Raw genomic sequence first — 21,688 nt, 5'->3', positions numbered from 1 at the left:
CATTTTAAACTCACATAACTCAAAAGACACAGTTAAAACTGCGACTTCTTGCCAGATTGTAACTCTCTGCATGGTGCTAGAATCAGGTGCAATGGGGACATGGGAAAGGATACTTCTAGTTGCACATAAATGGAACAGTAAAAAGGGTTACACTTTTAAAATTCAAAGTTTAGAAAAACAAACTCTGCACCTGGTTGTCTATCACATGTACATGCACTGACCATATCTTATATTTTGCTACCAATAAGAGATGTAATAAAAATAGTTCATTGGATCTGGAAGATAGCCCTCACTTCTCTCCTTATGCAGCATCTCAAACTGTGACACTATACTGAAAGTGGCTAACCGGCTATTGCTAGCAGTGCTGACAGGTGCACTTGTGTAAAATAAGGGGGGGGGGTTAAAGAATTTGGGAAACTAAGACTTTAAAGATGCCTGTGAAATATGTGTCAGATAGTTTCACCTTTTGTATAAAGAACTGAATGGAACAATTAGGAAAATTCTGCACATGGGAAATAATTTAAGATGATCTGGCAGAAATTCAGTTTCTTCTGTTTCGAATACTACAATGACATCATGGATCCAATCAAAAGATTTACAATGATCATTGATATGCACGTACATGTGAACATGAGCTTACAGAGCCATCCTCTAATATATTTTGTTAACTATTTCATTACTGAGGCCTAAGGAGTAGTACTTAAGCATGGTCATATGATCCTCCTGAATCTAAAAAAAGCCTTTGGGGACTGTGCCTGCCTCATGGCCCCAACTTACCAAAATCAGCGAGTTTTAGTTCCCCTTTCCCATTAATGAGCAGATTTTGTGGTTTGAGATCTCTATGTAGGATTTTATGTTGGTGGCAATAAGACAGACCACGTAGCAGCTGGAACATGAAGATCTTGAAGGGGCAAAAAAATGAGAGACAAGGACCAATTAGGGATACAGTAAAAGTAGATTATCTTCTACTGAAAGAGAGAACAGAAGTGACAACTCCTAAAACTATGGAAGGTTCTCTGGCATGAAACCTCACAATCATAATCTTACAGGAGATCAAGCGCATCCATCTCCTTTGCTCACTCACCTTTACATTGTGCATGCTCATCAAGTTCCCACAGTTATCCAGGTACTGCTTCAAGTCACTGTCCTGCAAAGAAAAATATGTCCTGAGGGGCCCAAGTGACCTTGAAGAAAGATGCATCATTAAGAAGTGTTAGGAATATGTTGCAAGTGGCAACACCCGAACTTCTATTCAAATTAAGAAATCCAATTCCTTAGCATTAGAAAATGCAAATAAAACAGTATTTTAACTACATATCAGTGCTGCACCCAGATGTCATGCTAAACAGGACTTGCATAGGCAATGCAACTTACTTGCTGTGTGGAAAATCCCCCCCCCCCCCGTTGTTCTTTTCTCACCTTTTTTTCTCACAGTGAACACAAAAATAAGCTTTGACCGAAAATAAACCACAGTCACCCAAGATCTCTGAATTCAGTCGCCTGGCCAGTTGGAGCTTGTCTGCAATTGCGGGAGGCAAATAAACTCCAGTTAGCCTGCACCTGACCTCTTTGGCTGTGGAAATAATCCACTCGATTCAACCCAGTCTGCACTTATGCCCATTGTGGCAAATAGGGTTGAATGCCAAACTTGCATGATGTTGGAATGCAGTCCAGAAAAGCAGTGTACACTTTCAGTGGGCTGTCCTCTCTGGTTAGCGGCAGACCATAAGGCTTTGTCCACCGATCAAACCTATGCACCATTTCCAGGTGTTTATTACATACAGAATTGCACAGCTATTACTAAATTGTTGCAGAGGATCCAAAATTCTCCCAACCAAGATACGTGAAGCACATGCAATCAAAACGCTTTAGTCCTTCAGTCACACCTCACCAGTGGCCAAGAATTCATGTTTTTTCCCCAAAACTAAAAACAAAATTTGCTGGGAAAAACTGTACCCTCCACTCCTCCCTTCACATTTCCATTGTAATTTGGTATGCCACCAAATGTGGGCAAGTAATGGGCCACCACTAGTTTTGGCATTGTGTAAACTCCTAACACTTGCCATTGATAGTGCTTGGAAACTACAGATGATTCATACTGAGAACGCCACATAATCAACACAGGCAGAAAAGACAATTCTGAAGGAACTGCAGTGGCTATCATTTGGTTTTTGGCCCACACTGAAGATGCTGGAAAAACAGGATTGCACTTACCTGTAACTGTTGTTCATCTAGGTCTTCTGAGCAGGCACACACTGGGACTGCACTTGTGCAGGCCGGCTGCTCGGAACAGAATTCTGTAGCTTTCAGGCTTCCGAGAGGGTGACTCTTCCCCCTTTGGATTACAGGCCAGCTCAGTTTCCAGCCAAAATGGTCACATGATCTAGAGGAGTCACCCCCTTTCCCTCATTTCTCTTGTGCCACCACAAACCCCCAGCAACGAGAGCTCGCAGTGGGACAGGAGGGAGGGAATGTGTGCCTGCACGGAAGACCTAGATGAAGAACAGTTACAGGTAAGTGCAATCCTGTTTTCATCTGTAGTCTTCAGTGCAATCCCACACTGGGAGACTAACAAGCTACTCACCATGGTGGTGGGGTGATGCTCTCAAAGAGAGACTGCAGTACAACTTGCTCAGCTGCAACTTCTTTTCTAGCACTGACATCAACTGCATAATGCTTGACGAAGGTGTTGGCTGAAGACCACGTTGCTGCATGACAAATATCTGACAATGGGACACCTCATAGGAATGTGGTGGAAGCAGCTTGAGCCCTTGTGGAGTGAGCATGGACATCAAATGGACAAGGACATCATTGGAAGTATAAGCAGTTTTAACCACAGTGACAACCCTTCAAGAAATAGTCTGAAAAGAGGCAGGTCTGCCCTTTTTAGGACCAGAGTAACAAACAAAGAACGCGGCATGTTTTCTAAAAGACTTTGTTCTGTCCAAATAAAACACGGTAGCTCTTCTCACATCTAGGGCATGTAAAGTTCATTCTTGTAGTGAACACAGGTTAGGAAAAAACACTGGTAAGACGATGTCTTGGAGAACCTTCCATCAACTCTACAAACCCATCAATCGTAAAGAATGCAACTGAAGCAGGAGTATCAGAATAAGTATGTTGTAGGACACTATCTTTAGGTTTCTGTTCAGATGATGAGACATCAATATTCAATTGTTCGGTCCTGGGACCTGTTCTGTTCAACATTTTTTAAATGATTTGGATGAAGGAATAGATGGAATGCTTATTAAATTTGCAGATGATACTAAATTAAGAGGGATAGCAAATATGGTAGAAGACAAGAGTCAGGATACAGGATTATTTTGACAGGCTGGAAAACTGGGCTAAAACAAATAAAATGAATTTCAACAGAGATAAATGTCTGCATGTAGGTAGAAAAAATCAAATGAATAATTATAGGATGGGGGAGACTTGTCTTTTTTAAAAAAATTGATTTCAATAAGAATAAATACATATACACATAGACATCACATCAGGGAATATCAAACACAACATCATAAGAAATCAAAGGTGATAATAACAATAAACTATATATTATATTCATTTTCCATCTCTACAGTTCCCTCCTCTTTATGTCTTATTTTCCTTATTCAAAACCTAGTTTTCCTGTAAGGCTACCCTGCTTAATTCTAGTAAGTATTCTCTCCTATCTTCATATCCTATACTTAATTTCTTGTTCCATATTTTGATTTAACCCATCTATAAAAGGGTGTCCATCTTTTCTGCAGATTGCCCCTACTTTGTTCTTTTATCAGAACTGTTAAGACATCAATTTCTGCTGTTTCTAAGATTTTTTTCTATCACTTCTCCTTTCAGTGGTATCTCTAGCTTCTTCCAATACCTCGCATATATTATTCTTGCCGCTGTAATTACATGAAGCATCAAATACCTGTTTTCCTTCGGGGGAGACTTGTCTTGGCAGTAGTATGTGCGAGAAGGATTGGGTCTTAAGTAGACTATACACTGAACATGAGTCAGCAGTGTGCTGAAATTAAATCAAAAGAGTTTTTGGCTAAACATTAGGAAGAACTTCCTAACAGAATGGCCCCTCAGTGGAACAGGGTTTCTCGGGAGGTGGTGGGCTCTCCTGCTTTGAAGGTTTTTAAGCCAAGGCTAGAGGGCCATCTGACAGCAATGCTGATTCTGTGAACCTAGGCAGATCGTGAGAGGTAGGGCAGGCAGGGTTACATCAGAGCTTTGTTCTCGTAGCCCCTTCTTACATGCCCAGGGTAGGGCTGATCGCCCCTTTGGGGTCTAGAAGAAATTTTCCCCAGGTCAGTGTGGCTACGGATTTTTGCCATCTTCTGGGCATGGAGCAGGGGTCACTGAGGGTGTGTGGGTGGGAGGTAACTGTGAATTTCCTGCACTGTGCAGGAGGTTAGACTAGATAGCCCTAGAGGTCTCTTCCAACCCTATGAATCTATGATTAATGCTCTGTATAAAGCTTATAATCTACATTTGAAGACAGAGGTTCAGGATCTCCAATGGCTTCTTCAAGCAATGTATCCGAAGCTACACTAACACTATGGTAGGATCCGAGCACTTCCACATCCGAATCCAAGTCAGAACCATGCCTCAGTACCACTGGCAATGAAGGAGGCATCCAAATAGGATCTCAAGTATGATGACTCTTCTTCAGATCCGAGGTAAGGAGAGCTGAACCGGGATAAGGCCTGTAAACACCCCCCCCCCCCAGTTAGGCACATATGATGGTGGAGCACAATAAGGGTGCCATGGAACTGAGTGTCGTGAATGGTATGCCAAGCCTGAGCAACATGAATGGTGCGTATGCGCCTTCTCAGGGGCAAGGACCACCTCATCTCCTGACTCCGAAGAAGGAGAGGAAGTATGTATGATGGATGGAGGAGGGGCATCCAAGACCACAATTTCTTTACTGCCAGGCTTGTGGTGCTAGACATAGTCTTTTCCCATAACATTGCCTCTCAGAAGCCTTAAAGCTACAAAATCCTGTTCCAAGCAGCTGGACTGCACTGAAGACTGCAGATGAACCTTGGTGTCTCAAGGATCATCTTCTCCCATAGCAACCTACCTATCAAGAGATTCAGAAAATACTTTCCCCTTAGGGTTGCCAGCTCCAAGGTGGGACATTCCTGGAGATCTGGAGGGTGAAACCTGGAGAAAGTGGGGTTTGGGGAGGGAAAGGACCTTGGCACGGCATAATTCCATAGAGTCCACCCCCCAAAGCAGCCATTTTCTCCAGGTGAACTGATCTCTGTGGCCTGGAGACCAGTTGTAATTCCGGGAGATCTCCAGCCACTACCTGGAGGCTGGCAACCCTATTTCCCCTGCTGTCAGAATTGTGGGCAATTGCTGTGGGCAAGCACAGTGGACACAGCATTCTCAGTGCTGGCTCTTAAAACTTCAGATGATTAGGTAAAACTTTCCCTTTTGGGGAGCTGGCATTTGGCTGTATCCGATTTTCTTTTCTCTTTGACTTTCTCAAGTTTCCATCTGTTTTTTCAGATTAATAAAAATCAATATTGATTTAGTCTGATTTGAGTTTCAATATGCATTTTTACTTATATTCTATTATGTATTGTAGAACTACTTTCTTTTAAAAAGTTGAGGGCTGTCTGAAGAAAAGGTGGATTAGACATTTTAAAATAAAGATAAAATGTATGTTCAAACCAGATACAGCTAACAGTAGAAAATGACAACACAGCAGTGCCCCGTGCTACATGAGTACAGCAAACAAGCCTGCAGATGCTGACCCAGTCAGTCTCTTTGCAAAGAAAGTAGTTTTCAAACTCACCAGATACTCAAAGACAAGAGTGAGGGAACATTTTGTGTGGATGATATCATGAAGAGTAACGATGTTTGCATGCTTGAGGTTCTTCAGTAAGGAAACTGCAAGGCAAAGAGACGACAGCATCAGTCACAGTGAACTGGGTGGGAGGGAAGCACCGGAAAGTGCATCCCTGAAATCACAGGAGCAAACCAGGGGCTCTTATGAAGAAGCGAGGAAAGTCACTTGAGTGTGGAAAGAGAACTGCCTCAGGTTTCTCTGGGCATTATATCTGTCCTCTGGAAATAAACGCTGTTCCTTACCCTCCCGTATAGCTGTACAAGGAGCCCCTTCTTCATGCTCTAGTCGAATCTCCTTCAGGGCAACCAAGTTCTTGGTGAGCTTGCTGCGCCCTTTAAAAACAGTAGCATAGGTGCCCTGTAAGGAAGAAGCCAAAGTAAAGAAATCTCCACTCACAAGCAGCAGACTCCACTAATTACTGCCTTGCATCAGATAAAACAGTGTTCTGAAAGTTTTTGAAGAGGTTTAAATCTCTATGCAACTATTCTTAAACTGGACCCAACTGAATTACTCCATTGTAGTCTTCTTCTAAACAGAAAGTCCACAAAAAGTTTAAATTCATTTCAAATTGTTTGTTTTTAGCTTGATAAAAATGACTTTTTAAAAACCAGTAGTCAAGTATTACCAGCAGTCCAGTATTAATTACAGTGATTGGTTTATAATGACTCAGTTTAATAGTTTCATGGTTAAATTGTATTGCATTTCAGTACAGAGGCTGTATATAGTTTAGGAAACACATTCTCAAAGCATGCTGTATAGACAATGAATGCTATTAACTGCTTTCTTGAGCAAAATTTCCTTCTGAAGCATCACATAATTAACTAGGCCACCCAGATGCTCAGAGCAATGCCCTTGATTTAAATTCAATTTACAATTCAAGGTGCAAGTTTAAATCTATCAAACCCTGAAAAGTGTTGCTTTAACATATTCTAGGGACTGCATCTTCTCTAATATAGCCTCCAAGATCTACCAAGGATGTATTCTTAATGATACTATCTGCACATCATGGTTTAAATAGCAAGACACAAAAGAGATACTCTTGGTTGTTGCCTTCCATTTATGGAACTCTTTGGAAGCATATCAAAATCCAAGCCTGATCATCTTTTTTATGATGGAGAGCTGAATAACTCCCTTGGGCTCAGAAGGGAAAGGACCCAGGTATGTACGATATGTAGCAGAGAAATTCAGGGAGCAAAAAGTCTTTGTTTTGAGTTTTCCAATCACTTATAAATAGCCAGCCCCCACCCAACAGCCCCCAACCTTCTATTAGTTCCCCCATTTACTTGGCCAGGGTGATGGCAATGGCAGCAACTGAGAGACTGCCTGACTAGGCTGCTTGGTGGCAGCAGGTAAGGAGGCTGCCAGGTAGTTAGCCAAGCAGTAAGCCACTTCCCAGTGCCTTGGCTATTGTTTTAGTGATACCTGAGGTGCTGTGCTCAAGTACCTGCTAGAAGTCCCCCGAGTGTCTAACATGATGTCAGGACACCACTCCCCCCATATTACATTTCTCAGACATACTTAAGTGTGGGGAAGGGAAGGAAAAGATGGAGGAGGTATGCATACCTACTGATGGCTGTTTGGCTGCCAATACCATCAATGTTGGCTGAACAGTAACAGGCGGGAGCAGGGAAAGGATGGAGCTCTTTTTTGGTCTGGATATACAATCTGAACCAGAGAATTCTGGGCTATAATGCTCACCCTCATATCTGAAAATTAAGCTTACATTTTTGAGCACTGTCAACAAGATTTTCTCAGCATTTATAATGTAAGATTTATCTGCTTGGTCTGGAGTTTAGAGTTCATAGTACATTTGAACAGTATTACGTTTATGAATATATGTTTATTTTTGCACTTTTTCGTTCCCTGAAACTTTGGGATAGGGCAGCCTAAAACAGAAAGATGGTGTAATGCTGATCATCATAATAATATTTCGCTTATTTTCTTACCTCCCCTAGCTTGTCCATTTTATCATAGGTTTCCATCTTTCCAAACCCAATATCGGACTGCAACAAAGAAGAAATAAGTGTCAGCACAGAAAATTTCCACTCTCTGCTCTGATAAACTCAGATGCTGATCACATGTGGTGAGCGACTCTGGCCTAAAGAACTTCAGCGGAGAAATAAATCAATGAAGATCCTTGAATTTACAGCTATATATACTGTAATTCTGCAAAAGTGGAGTTCTTGGCTCATCAGCAGGAACCACAACCAACTGCGTGTTTGAAGAAATTGGACGAGACTTGCTTCTCCCCCATCAGTCGTTGAAACTGCTGTTTCCTCTTCAGATATGGTGCAGCAAATAAAATGATCATTTTAATACCAACATTTTCCTATCAAATCTGTCAAAGTATTCCTTACAAACTGCTGTAAACATGACAAAAACACCTCATCTGCCTGTTCTTCCATTGCATGTCTAATGTCTTTGGAACCTGACCCAATTTGGTTTAGGGCTCAAGATTAACCTCCCAACCTCTTCCAGTGACACCTCGTACAACTGATTCATTTGTTTTAGCCCCTATTCCTCACCTAATATCATTTGGCTAAAAATACATTTTTTCTTTTTTGTATATGTGACCTGCATTTTACTCCAAACATGCTATCTAGAATAAGCAAATGTATGTAACCATTCACAAACAGGAGAGTGAGGATTAATCCTTTGATGGTGATAAGAGATTTTCATAGTAAACCCTATAACTTTGCTAAGGGTCATATATTGTTTTGAAGATTATTTTTCAGCACCAGGTGGTAGTAGAGAGACAACCATCATCATGCAGAAAAGGGCATTGAAGAAATATCTTATTTTCATAACAGAGAATGGTAATAATGTACATTTCAGCTTAAGGTCCATGAATGATCAGACCAAAAATCTTGATCCAAGCCCTTCCAGGCACTCAGGCATCAAATCTTGCTGAGCTTGAGGTAGAAAGGTAAACACACCAGTTTATTGTGGAGGATGTCTAACATTCCTGACTAGGGCTGTGCACGGGTGGGTAGATTCGGTATTCCCGCTTTGGGTTTACCCGAAGTGGGAAACCGATTCGGAATACCCCGAAATCCGAAGTGGCAAGCCGCTTCGGATTCGGGGTTCCGGAATCACTTCGGTATGCTCCATGAAGATTTGTACCATACTGAAGCGAGGGGGAGAACTCCCCACCCCACCCCCCCCGGGGAGGCCCCTCCACCCCCTACCCAGCCCTGGGGAGATCCAGTCCTTCCTGCCCCTCCGGTCCTTCCTGCCCCTCAAATGGCCACGGTGTGCCAGTGCTGCGGCAGCCATTTGAGGGGCAGGAAGGGCTTTCTCCGCCTCCTCCGGCCCTTCCTGCCCCTCAAATGGCTGCTGCGGTGCTGGCATGCCACGGCCATTTGAGGGGCAGGAAGGGCCAGAGGCGGCGGTTCCGGCCTTCCTCCCCACCCTGCAGGCTTGGGCGGCAGTGCAGCGGCGGCAGAGGAGTCAGCCTGGAGCCACCGCAAGGTAGGTGGCAGGGGAGGTGGCGGGGCCCTTTAAAGCAGCGGCGGGGCCCTTTAAACAAGCCCTGAAGATTTCTGAAGCATCGTAAAGCTTTGCTTCGGGGAATACCAAAGCATTCCAAATCGGCTTGCTTTGGGTAACTTTACCCGAAGCAAAACCCAAAGCGCACAGCCCTATTCTTGACTATCTAAAGTGATTTGTACTCTAATGCTGTTACTTGGAAGTAAGATAGTCCTGAATTTGAACATGTTAGAAGAGAAGAGATTCCTACTTGCTTACACGTAGGAATGTTTGGGACTGAAGTGCTTGTAGAATCAGCCAATCACAATCACATCATTTGCCTCCTTTAGAAAGCACTGGAATACTTTCAGCTTCTGAGGGGTCCAAAGATGGAATTTAAGTTGCTGTGATTTTTATAGCTGCCTATTGCTATATAATGCAGGCTGCTTTATAATTTTATTGTAATTCTTTTATCGCCTTGTATCTGCATTGGATATTCTAACAGAAAAGCAACACAAAGATTCAGCAAATAAATAGAATTATTTTTATACCAGAGTGTTCCTTTCGGAATTAAGGATTACTCAAATATATGCCCCAGAGACAAGAAGTGGAGTGCTCAGTCACTACCCCCACGCATGACTGTGAAGCCTCATTTTCCTTCTTGGGAGACAAGGATGCTTCTGATTTTGAGAAGGAGATAATGAAGCTGCTAGTAAAGTAAAGTAGGCTTAACAGGATCGGATGTCCCACAAATGTAACAATGCTACATTTGCAAGTTTTAAAGGAACATACATTGTTAATTTATAAGGTTATTAATATTTATGGAACAGTTGCTTCAGCTGAGTAATATTTTATTCAGGAGAAGCAGAAGTTGCACAGGTAAATGGAAGACAGATATAACATTTCACTCTTCATTCCACTCTAGATCTTTGATAACCTGAGATCTTTTTTTTAAACAGTGCTTTCTAGTCTCATTGGTTAAACAGACACATTTGAATAATTAAATGACAAATATTTCTAGTACTAAATTAAATGTTTGCCCTGGCATAAGCCATCTATACAAGTGGACACGTGGGAATTTTCACAGTATTATATGTACCAGTATATAAGGGCAAACAATGCAAAACTGATTGGGCAAGGAATTTTAGTTCCTAAACACCTGCCAAAAAACGAGACTCACAAGAGAAGCCCGACGAGACATCCTGCTAAGAGGCTTCGAAATTTCTGGACTTTCCATGTCCAGTTTATGCAGGAATTCTGGAGGTAGACGAATATCCATGGGCAGAGAGAGGCGCTTGCTGACATCCTATGGAAAATAGACAAGATAGAGAGGCAACCCCGTTTAATATAGAAGCCAAATGACAAAGGGAACTCCCTAACCAGGGAAAATGAGTCTTAATCAACTAATTCACAGGAGTCTATACTGTGATAAATTTAGTTTAATAATATCAATGTAATGAAGAATAAAGTGCTAATATGCTCACAATAAATAATTAACAAGATATTCCACAGCATCCAAATACTCTTATCCAATAAATACATAAATAGTATATATCCAATATTTATATACAAAAAATACAATGATAAACGGCCATAAAGTGTATGCATATATGACGCTTTCCTTTTCTCTTTTTGTTGCAGGTACATCATGTTGGAAACCTCTTCTCAGAGTTCACGTTCTTGAAGGTAAGTATTACTGTTTCTAAAGTTCCAAGTCCAAGTTAGTAAATTATACCTTTCTATTTCTTCACAGGTAAGACCATAGCAAGATCCTGCCCAATGAGATGCCAGCCAAATTAGCTTGTTTCAATTAGTAGCTTTATCAAGGGCAACAAAATGATCCTGAAGTTAACCTGTGCTTCTTGGAGACTTCCAATACACAAACAGGCATAGTGCCTATTGACAGCCAAATACCAGTATCTCATTGGGTGGGGCTTATATATACTATTGGCCAGGGGATATATATACTATATTACATTGATATTATTAGACTAAAATTAATTTATCACAGTATAAACTCATGTGAATTAGTTGATTAGGACTCATTTTCTGTGGCTAGGGGGTTCCCTTTGTCATTTGGATCCTATGGAAAATAGCAGAAAGTTCATTCTCAAGACTTTTTAAGCTTTTAAAATATTATCTAGAGACACATCTAGTAGGCACAGTCCCAGTGCTGTATGCCTCATTCATTGTATAGCACAGACCAGTTATGGCTCTAGCAATAGGTTGAAAGTCAAAGGTGAGGCAGGAGAATACATTTATAGAATCTGCATCACTTTGTTTAGGTTGTACTTAAGTAAAACTGGCAGTTAAGCAAGGAACAGAGCAGCCTGTAGAGCAAGTGTGGTGAATGTGGTTGTACTGGATTGAAATGAAGCCAGACAAGTTTATCTAACTTAGAAAAGGTGCTTGCTTTCTCTTAACCTAAAACATTGCAAGTAGAATTTTGCAGCCTATTAGCTTCCTGTTATCGCCTTCCCCTCCCCCTGCAACGCTAAACACAACAGCTGCCTCTTGGACCAAGAGACAAAAGCCCATTGCATGCTCAGTGGGACTGACTATCTGTGTGGGAGGAACTCGTCTGGCTCCATTCCAAAGAGACAAGTTGTTTATAGCCACATTGGTCCAAAAGTAAATTTAAAAAAACCCCAAGAACACAACTTATGTAATACCTTCTGTTAGAACCAACCTAATGAAATATAACAGTGCAAGGTTTTGAGTTCCCTAGAACTCATCAGGTTAGATGTTACAAAAGAAAAAAGAGGAAAAAACACAGATTTTTCAGGGCATTATAATCTTAAGACCATTTCAAGCCAGCATTATATGGTATTACATAAACTGCGCTCCATTCCAAAGAGAGAAGATAGCCCAAGACCTTGTATGGATCTCTCTAATTCCTCTTACTACGACCTAAGTTTAATTGCATACTGGGTCTGTCTCAGCCTGGCTGAGTTTTTAAGATCCTGCACCCCTGCCCTCTGTTGAACATCATTCCCTTCTGGTTATCTGAACAAAAAAAAATGAAATAACTTTCCTAATTATGAGTGTTCCTATGTTTCTTTCTCTTTTTTAAAAAAATAAATTTTATTTTAAAAAGAAAAATAGAAATAGTATTAACAATGGATAGTGCACAGAACCTTATATATTAAGCTACAACGGGAAAAGTATATAAAGTAAATAATAGATTTGAGCTTCATAGGAAATATAAGCACAATATCATATATCATACTTTTACTCCTCTCCTTCCATTAATCTGTTATATTGAAAAAAAAGGGAAGGAGAATGGGTTGTAGTACTTCTAGATGGAGTATCTACTAAGATATTTTTAGGGGTTTTAGGGGGGGACTTTAAACATTTTGTATTCAACATTATATTCAACCTCACACTATTTGGCATATTAATTTATTAGTTTAACTATTTAGCTTAGCTGTTAAGCTATTAATTGTGCATTCTAAATTTAATATATTGACCTATTATGTATATAAAAAGTTCATCCAATCATGCAAAAAGAACATAAGAAAAAAAAATATTAAGAAAGAGACAATGAATAACTTCTGTGGACCAATTATATAAATTACAGTGATTATAAGTGTTCCTATGTTTTAATTTAATAACTTTATTATGTAAATGGGTATCTCAGGCTGGAGAAGCTTGTGCTACGTTTCGATATTCTGTGTGTGCCCTCTGTAGACTGTTCATTTGTGAAGACGGTAGTGTCCAGAGTCAGCATTATATTGCACTTAAAAAGGGCCAACCTCTTAACTACATAAATATTAATCCTATCATCCCATACAGATTCTCCAAGCTTTCCAAGTATATTAACCTCCATGGAAAAGCGGCGCTGATTGCCATTTCGGTATCTCACAGTAGTCGGGGACTGGCCTTCTGAAGGTGAAGTGGAACTGGATTGTGACCGGATGTCCCTGTTCAGGTGCCCCAGGTGCAGATGCCCTTGTGCCATGTCTGATGAGAAAAGAAGAATACAAATTGTCTGGAGTGGAAACACAAAAGACATCTTGGCACCACTGATGATACAGTAGCAAACTGAAGACTTGTTTGATATAACCCCATAATGCCTGGTAACATGAACTGCTTCATAGAATAAAATTGCATTTTGGTGCACAACCATTTAAGAGAATCTCTCTTGACTCTTTTCTGAATATGTACAGGATAGGGTTATGCATTATTTTGATTTTTAACTCGTGCCATTTTTGGACCAAATTACAGCTCTTTTTGCTTCATATAGTACATAATTCAGGAATCTGACAGGGAAACTGGAAATGGTTTACTTAGAAAATCACTTTTTTGTTAAACAGCAGCTTTGTATCTCACAGTTGCAACTCAGCTATGCAGCAATTTGCATTATTCTTCTGACTTCTCAAATGCCACATGGTAAAGTATAATTTCGCATTTGCCATAAATCCCTCATTATAACATGGACAACAGATGGACTGCTTATGTATGAAAAGTGAGTGCACTCTGAGTATATAGGCTTTTCTTTTTCCTGGGAACATCTGTGATGGGTATCTTCTCAGAAGTTGCAACCACATGCAACTTACCACTTTGTGTGGTCATAGCAAGGATACGCATGTAGTCGCCAAATATGCAACTGTATATAAATGGTTTTCCTTGCAGCAAAATATCACGCAAGTGAAGCAGCTCTTAGAACAAGTGAGACTCTAGGATTTTTGTGAGAAGGTAGGGCAGCACTGAAAATCTTTGAACAATCTGATACATTTGCAGCTTTTCTCTTGTCTTTTACTGATACTTTTCTGTATCTGCAAACACAGGCCCAAATTTCTGGCTGCTATTGGTGATACCTCTTCTCTCAAACCCAGGTCTGAAGGACAATGAAATCTCCACAGCCCCACATTCCATCCCAACTGTGGTTTGGCTTGCTCTGTGCTTGAATGATGGCCTCTATTATAAATAAAGCATAAGCTCTTAAGTTTTGATTATAAGGTGCAAAAGCATCCTGGTTAGTATGTCTTAAGCTTCATCGATATATGAAGTCAGGACTTCCAGGGACAGAACTATCAGAGTTTTTAAAATATATATTTTTAAATATAATGTTTACAAGTATACAGGGGACGGATTCATATCTGCCCTATAGCACAAGAGGAAGAGGGTTTAAGACTAATCCAAAATGACCCTGAGGAGCCATGGCTAGCCCCACTGAGGTCAACTTACCTAAAGGGTTAAATAGCATTTCCCCAGGACTGTTTCAAATTCGGGAAATGGTGTGTGGGGAGGGAGTAAATGTTTAAACTTCATGGAATGGTCCCAATCTAAACCAGTCCCCAGCATGCTGGAAAATTACATTTAAAAAAACACTGGGAATGGTCAAGAGACCTCCCAGTATCATGAACAGCTGAGCCTTTAGTCTCTAAATGTGTTTAGAAGTAATTTTACTATTGGGGGGAGGGTATGCTTACTTTTCCTTTTTCAATACAAATACGTCTTAGATTTGAGCAGTAACTGGAGTACATACCACATTTCATCTGAAAACCACTCTAACATTTTTGATAACCAACATCCCATGTGGAACACAGTACCATGACAATGTGAAGGTATGAATATCCATCCCTAGATTAAAATGATCATAGCCAGTTATGTGTTAGATGGGCTACATAATAGAGGTGTCTGTGTAATTTGGCATTTGTATACCAGTTAATTAGCTGGATTTATACAGATACAGCAAAATCCAGTTATGCCAGTTCAAAATATAGGATCCTGGACCAGATCTGGGAAGCCAGATACTAATGGGTCAGATTAAACTGAGTTTATTCAATTTAATCTGGCAAACACTGCAGACTGTTTTTTTCTTTCTTTCCAGGCATGGGGGTGGGTGAGTGGGGGGACACCAGACCATCTCCATCAACCCATGCCCCCATGGCTCCCCATGCTCCCAGCTGGCTTCTCTTTCAGCTTCTCTGCCTGCTGCCTCCTGTCCCCCACCAAGTTCATGCTGCTCTCCTACCACGGAGCTTTCCATGGAGCTTCAAGCCACTTTGCACTACTGCTCTCTCATCACTGTTGCTCTGCCCCTGCTGCCTGCTTTCTCCATGAGGTGAGGGCAGTGGCTTCCTTCCCATTCTGCCTCCACCCCCACCCAAGCTCCAAAAGAGCCCTTCAAGCCAGTTCCACTGGCTGCCTTTCAAACTCCATAGCTTGTCTGGCAAGCCTCACCCCTCCCCATTGCTTGAGTTTGGCATTCTCTGGTTTAACATTGGGGTTCTCTGGTTTGACATTGGTTCCCTTGCTGTAGTTTGGTTCTGGTTTTTTTAGTTCAGCCTGCCTGAGAATGGGACTTGCATTGGGACTGGCTTTTGGGAAGGGCCTGCCTTTGCTTAAGGTGTCTTTTTGCCTGGAAAGCCTTGGAGATGTTTCTCCCACAGGAAACAATGGAGAGGGGGGGGGACTTGTTCAGGGGTCCATAACATTGAACCTCTGGGTCCGATCTTCCTGAAACTTGGGGGGGGGGGGTCTTTAGAGCACAGGAAAGCGTAGGTTCCCTGAAAATTTGGTTTAATTTGCTTGAAAAATCTCCCGCCCCCAGCCTCCTGGATAGTTTTCCCCATAAGAAATAATGGCCAGATAAATGTGAGATTCTCTGATTCTCTGGATTAGGGATTCTGACCCAGATTTCAGGGATACTGAATTTTAATGGTATCCCTGATACTCTGCTCCATATTGAGCTTTTTTTGGGGGGGGGGAGCACATCCCTACTAGATAATGCTCATATTCTCCCAGACCGATAATTAAAGGTGTTTGTACTTTTGGCTCAATCTTTGAAGACACACATAGGTTATGCCAAAAAAGTTCCCTGTTCTAGTCTTGGGGACCACAGGTAAAGATGACAACTGTCAAAAAGCACATTAAGAGTGGTAAACAATATATGCCTACCCCAAACCCATTAAGCTGATTGCACCACTCTGAGAAATGACCCTGTAAGAAGAAGTGATCTCTTCTCGAAAGATTAGACCTCTGAAGTGCTGTTGAGCCATAAATGAAAAATGAAACGTGAATGAAGCAGGCTCAGAAGCCCTCTATGTGCAGCTACTTCTCTCCAGCCCATGGTTCTGTGCTCTGAAACCTGATAGGGATGTAATTAATGACCAGTTGCCAGGAGGCTCTAGAGCAGAAAGACCCAGCCAGAATTTCGGGAAAAACACTACAAGTTCAATACAGGCTACTCAGGTACCTATGAAATAAATTCTGCAAATTCACAGGGGCATTATTTCTAGGAGAAGCATGTAGATAAACAAACTGGCTGCTAAATATCAGCTTTCTGAACAGAGCTGTGCCATTGAATGAGCTCTCAGCCCTACTTTCAGCCCATTTTCCCATCCATATGGCAGAAATCAGACTCTTTTTTAAAGGTCATAAAAGATGGACTCAAAAGTATCAAACATAAGATAAACTGAACTAGACCCAATTTGGCTTCATGAATTCACTGAGTTAACAACAGAGATCGGCAATGTTTTCAGCTGCTTTTTCTCCTAAAGGAGGAAAGAGACAAAATTACACAAAGGTCCAAATAGCATGTAGAGTAGCCACAGTTGTATCCATGAGCAATTTTGGCTGGCAGGCACAAGAAATATGTAGGACTTCCTGGATAACAAGTACTGGGGCTACAGTTGTGAGCACAGAGGCTTAAAGGAAAAGTAGTAGGTAGCCAACAGCCAGCACGCCTTTAGTAAAGGAAGCAGAACCTCTGTGAAAGCATCCCAATGAGCAGAGGCTATATTAGAGGCTATATTAGATGGTCCAGAATGCCCCTTCTGGCTCTATGACTGAGGGTTCTGACTTAAGAACTCCAGATCCTATAGTGAGGCTGCCTTTAGAAACAACATGGCCAGTACTAGCTATTGCTTCTGTACCGTTTCTCATGAGGCTGTAGATTTTTAATAGATAGGTTTTTCATGAAAGCACAGTAAGACTCCAATGCACTAATTCCTCTAAAAGTTAGAACTTGTAAAGGCTTCCTTGGACTTTCTATAAAGTAGGAAAGAAGCAGGGCAATACTGGACAAAACACTTCTTCCTATTACTGCAACAGCAGCAAAATAAGGAGTTGAAATGGATGGGGAGTTGAAATGGATGGGGAGTTGAAATGGATGTGCTAGGGAGGGAGGGAAGGGAGGGAGGGGAGACAGACAAGCATGACTCAAAATGCATATCCAGTTTAGACCTCTCTGTACATTTGAACAAGTGCAGCAATACATTTTATTTGTTATAGGACATCTAATACAAGAGCATGAAAAGTCTATATATCAGCTGTTTGCCAAGCAAACTGAAGTACAACGTTTAGCTGCAGAATGCATGCTCCCTGCCGGACTTACTGCTGAAATTCCACCAGCTGAGAATTACCTACCACATCAAACATAGATTTCTATATGTTGATTTCACTCTATTTGCACCATTATACAATGCTTGGTTTGTATGTTGTACTGATCAAAACCACAGCTTTTCCCGTGAATTCATCTCAGAGATGCAAAGCAACAAATGGACCTGTTATAAGCATCAATACTTTCCTGTCATCAATACCTATGGATTGAGGAATTCAATGTTACTGAAGTTTTGAGATACAGGCCCTATTACCAGGGTGCAGCAACTGAAGAAACAACATCTGCGGGACATTAACCATTATAATAGTGGGTTCCATACCTATGTAAAATAAAAGTATTGTAATATGGCTCATGCATACAAAAGCATGTTGCCCAAAGACAATGAGTATGTGCCAGAGGCAATCATGCTCATCTTTGGGAGTGGGACCTTTTATACGGCTGTAAGGCATTCGGGGGTGGTGGTACATGGAACCATGAAATGGCTTTCTAGGATCATCTGTTAAGCATCTCAGATGCTTCACTAATGAGTTAGGAACCACAGACTTCACCATGGTGCCTTACATACGACCTGCTGCTTTAAATATGTAGTCCTATGCACTACCGTGCTTCATGTTGTCAGATGTTAGTCTTAGAATTGATTATGTTCTGTTTCAGCTTCATGTTGTCTATTATCAGTCCTAGAATTCATTATGTTCTGTTTCAGCATTTCTTCTACTCTGTATTGGATCCTTGCTAATGGTATGTCTTTGTAAACTTGTTTATATTTACTCTATGGCATTGTTTATGGAAATGTCCTTGACACTGTATGGAAATGTACTTGTTACTATATGGAAAAGTATTTGATACTGATTGTATTAAGTTCATACTGTGTAATCCGCCTTGAGTCTCAGTGAGAAAGGTGGACTATAAATGACATAAATAAATAAATAAATAAATAAATAAAATTTCACCGGAAAAAAATTAGCAAGGTGAACTGCAAAGGCAAAACTAATTTTATTAAAAAGAAAAGGTGCTGGGAACATACAGGAATGGGATATTAGCTCGGAAGATCAATAATACACATCACCTGTTCTAAAGAATTTGAGAAAGGCTGAGGCCTTCTGGCTTTTCACACAGAATACCTCATGTTCAGTCTCTGGTATCTTCAGAAGTGAAAGAGAAGGACAAAAGAGGGGGTGGTACAGAGGACAGAAAATGAAAGTTTCCAGGAATCAGAGCATTTTCCCTTCAAATGAAGGTTAACTATCCCACTCAGTACAGAGGGGAGTGAGGAGGCAATACCAAGGAAGCAGAGGGCTCCACAGTAGGATTTCTACTAGGGGTCTATACACTACTCTCTTGCTAGAGTATGTATCAATGCTGAAGACAGACTGTGAGCGAATACAGTTGTTTTATTCTGTTCCACTTTTCATGTGGATTACTGCAGACTTTGACACTCAGAGCATAATGAGGTTACCTATACTATCAAAGCAAATTAAAAGTGAAACCGCAGACATTGCTACTGCCTTTGATGAGTCTTGCTCCTTTTATAAATATATTTAAACATTGCTTCTGCCAAAACAAGCTTTGATCTTCTAAGGAAAGAGGCCAGAAATTCTCCTTGCTTTCCTTAAATTACAACTTTTAATTACGTTACTAAGCATTACTATTTTCCTCTTGGTTCTGAAGACTAAGCTCCACAAAAATCACAGTGGAGAAACAGGCCCAATTACCATGGGGCATTGGGTAACTGAAGAAACCGCATCTGTGGGACACTAAGCTGTATGATAGTGGTATCCATACCTATGTAAAGTTGCAGTCATACAAATAAAAGTATTGTTGTAATATGGTTCATGCGTACAAAAGTATGTTGCTCAAAGACGAGTAAGTGACATAGGCATCTTCATGACATGTTCCTCTTTGGGAGGAGCACCTCTACTCTTACACTGCTGCTGTAGTATAGTGGTTAAGTGGTTGAGATGCAAATCAGCACTTTGTTAGTTTGACTCCCATTACTGCCATGAGCTCAGCAGATAGCCTTGGGTAAGCTACACCTCTCAGCCCCCAGCTCCTCAGCTGAATTGTGGGGATAATAACAACACAGATTTTGTTCATTGCTCTGAGTAGGTGCTAATCTGTTTAGAAGGGTGGTATATAAGCACACTATTATTGTTGTTACAGTGTATATCCACTGATCATTTGCTTTCTGCACCTCAATAACACTTGACACTGAAAATCAGGATTCTCCTTTGTTTCTATGCCACTGTAGCACTTCCTGTCTAGCGTGATCTCATAAAGTGTAGTGTATTTAGCTTGATAGCTTCACAATCCTGTGAAAAGACAGAAAAAGAGAAGACCATCTCATTATACAAATGGCGACTGGTGGCCCAGAGAGGCTTCATGCATTGCTCATGTTCATTCTGGGATACTGCAGAGGAGGAAAAAATTAAACCAGTTTTACAAGTTCAGTGATGATTCCATTGCAACTCTGCTGATGCTCTTTGGATGACTGAAGAGATCTCGAACAGCTGTGAATTGCAGGCAGATATTTATAGTTCTTCTGTTTGGAACTGAGAAGCAGGAGACAGTAGTGGGCCTATATCTAGCTGGAAGGGGTTAAAGTGCTGCACTCTGCACTCTTTCTAGCTTTGCTCCATAAGACTGTGCCAAGCCCAAAAGTGACATAGCCTGGTACACCACATGCTAAGTTAGAATGTTGTTTGCTTTTCCATTTGCTGTTTTAAGTCTTACTGTGCCTGTCTTATTGTTCCGAGTCTGGGAAGAATGCATAGTTAGATCCGATGAGATTTTCCAGTCTGATGAAGATCTTTTTGGTGTAAATGGCAGACTGAGGAAAGGGGACGGTGCTTTGGTCCCTGACAGCAGTGAGCTTGCATGGAGAGAAAAACCACACATAATATACATGGCTGACTTGGAAGCACCTATTTTTATATTCACCACAAAATATACTTATTTCTGTCCAGGGTTGTCCTCTGGGTTTGTTGTTTGTTTTTAAAGGCTTATGTTTACATTCCTAAAAGTCTTCTCCATAATGCTGAATGGCTACTCCATCCCCTTGATGTCATCAAGAAATTTCCTCCAATCTCCAGGACAGTTTTGCACTTTTTATAAGTTTCGTAAGTTAAGAATGTGGCAATATAGCACTTTAAAAAATACAGGCAACCAACCTGCAGTGTGTGGAGTGGGGGCGGGCAAGATAGCTGGCTGAATGATTTGATACCGTGCACATCTGTCATTTCAACTGCAAAGTTAGGCTGAGAGATACTGGGTTTGGTTCTTCTATTACATTTCCCTTCACCTGTGGAGCAGCTTTAAGTTTCTTGTGGTTCTAGAACCAAGCTCCATTAGGTTCAGTCTGACTGGCTCTAGTTGATAAGAACTCAAGAGAACCTAATTGGGATGCTCATTACATCATAGTCAACCCCCAAACAGTTATATAACCAGAACAGACAAGTGGTAAAAATGACTCAGTGCCACAGGCAGCAACTGGAGGCTTCAGAAAAGGACCAAACAAAAGAGGCTCCCGTGAATCACTTGTCCCAAAAGCCCCTTTTCTTTAAGAAAAAGTGACATAACCCCTGTCCCCCATGCCAGGAGAACAAATAAAGACATGCTTGTAGAGATCTCCTATACCAGGTAAATGCCTGAAGTACATGTAACCAAGTTTCACCAAAACCTAGTATCTATAATACGCACACTTGCCTGGCTTATGCTGTGCAACCATAACCACAAACTTCATTTTGGTCCAATCCCATTTTAGTAGGTCACAGTTCTCCATCAGTACATAGTAAGGCACCACTCTCAGTTTACAATGCAGATATTGCTATGTAATGTTAATTAAAGAGCCAGTTGTAAACAAGGCCTGCTTTGCTATGAGTCAGCACATAACCTTGAGCTACTGAGTCATTCAGTAAATGGAAGACGTCAAAGCACAGGGTAGTCTGTGAAGTTCAATACCCAGAATAAAACAAGTCCAACTTAATAAAAGAGAGCAATTCAATAGTGGTGGGGTAGAGCGCATT

The 21,688-nt window shown here is 41.1% G+C and overlaps 1 protein-coding gene across 2 annotated transcripts in view; it reads right to left on the bottom strand.

Moving 5' to 3' along the window:
* Window positions 1-21,688, bottom strand: part of CDK18 (cyclin dependent kinase 18) — a 108,536-nt gene that overhangs the window by 19,483 nt on the left and 67,365 nt on the right. Inside the window, exons 3-10 of one of the 2 annotated variants that reach the window (XM_054979971.1) lie at window positions 13,140-13,279; window positions 10,497-10,622; window positions 7,795-7,851; window positions 6,091-6,205; window positions 5,795-5,889; window positions 3,911-4,006; window positions 1,085-1,147; window positions 778-901 (exon numbers count right to left, since the gene is read on the bottom strand). In XM_054979971.1, coding sequence (XP_054835946.1) covers window positions 778-901; window positions 1,085-1,147; window positions 3,911-4,006; window positions 5,795-5,889; window positions 6,091-6,205; window positions 7,795-7,851; window positions 10,497-10,622; window positions 13,140-13,279 — 816 coding nt within the window. The remainder of the gene's footprint in view (window positions 1-777; window positions 902-1,084; window positions 1,148-3,910; window positions 4,007-5,794; window positions 5,890-6,090; window positions 6,206-7,794; window positions 7,852-10,496; window positions 10,623-13,139; window positions 13,280-21,688) is intronic. The other variant, XM_054979972.1, reaches the window with a different exon arrangement.

This window comes from Eublepharis macularius, chromosome 5, assembly GCF_028583425.1.
Source record: "Eublepharis macularius isolate TG4126 chromosome 5, MPM_Emac_v1.0, whole genome shotgun sequence".
NCBI lineage: Eukaryota > Metazoa > Chordata > Lepidosauria > Squamata > Eublepharidae > Eublepharis > Eublepharis macularius.
This window is presented reverse-complemented; position numbering and strand designations above follow the sequence as displayed.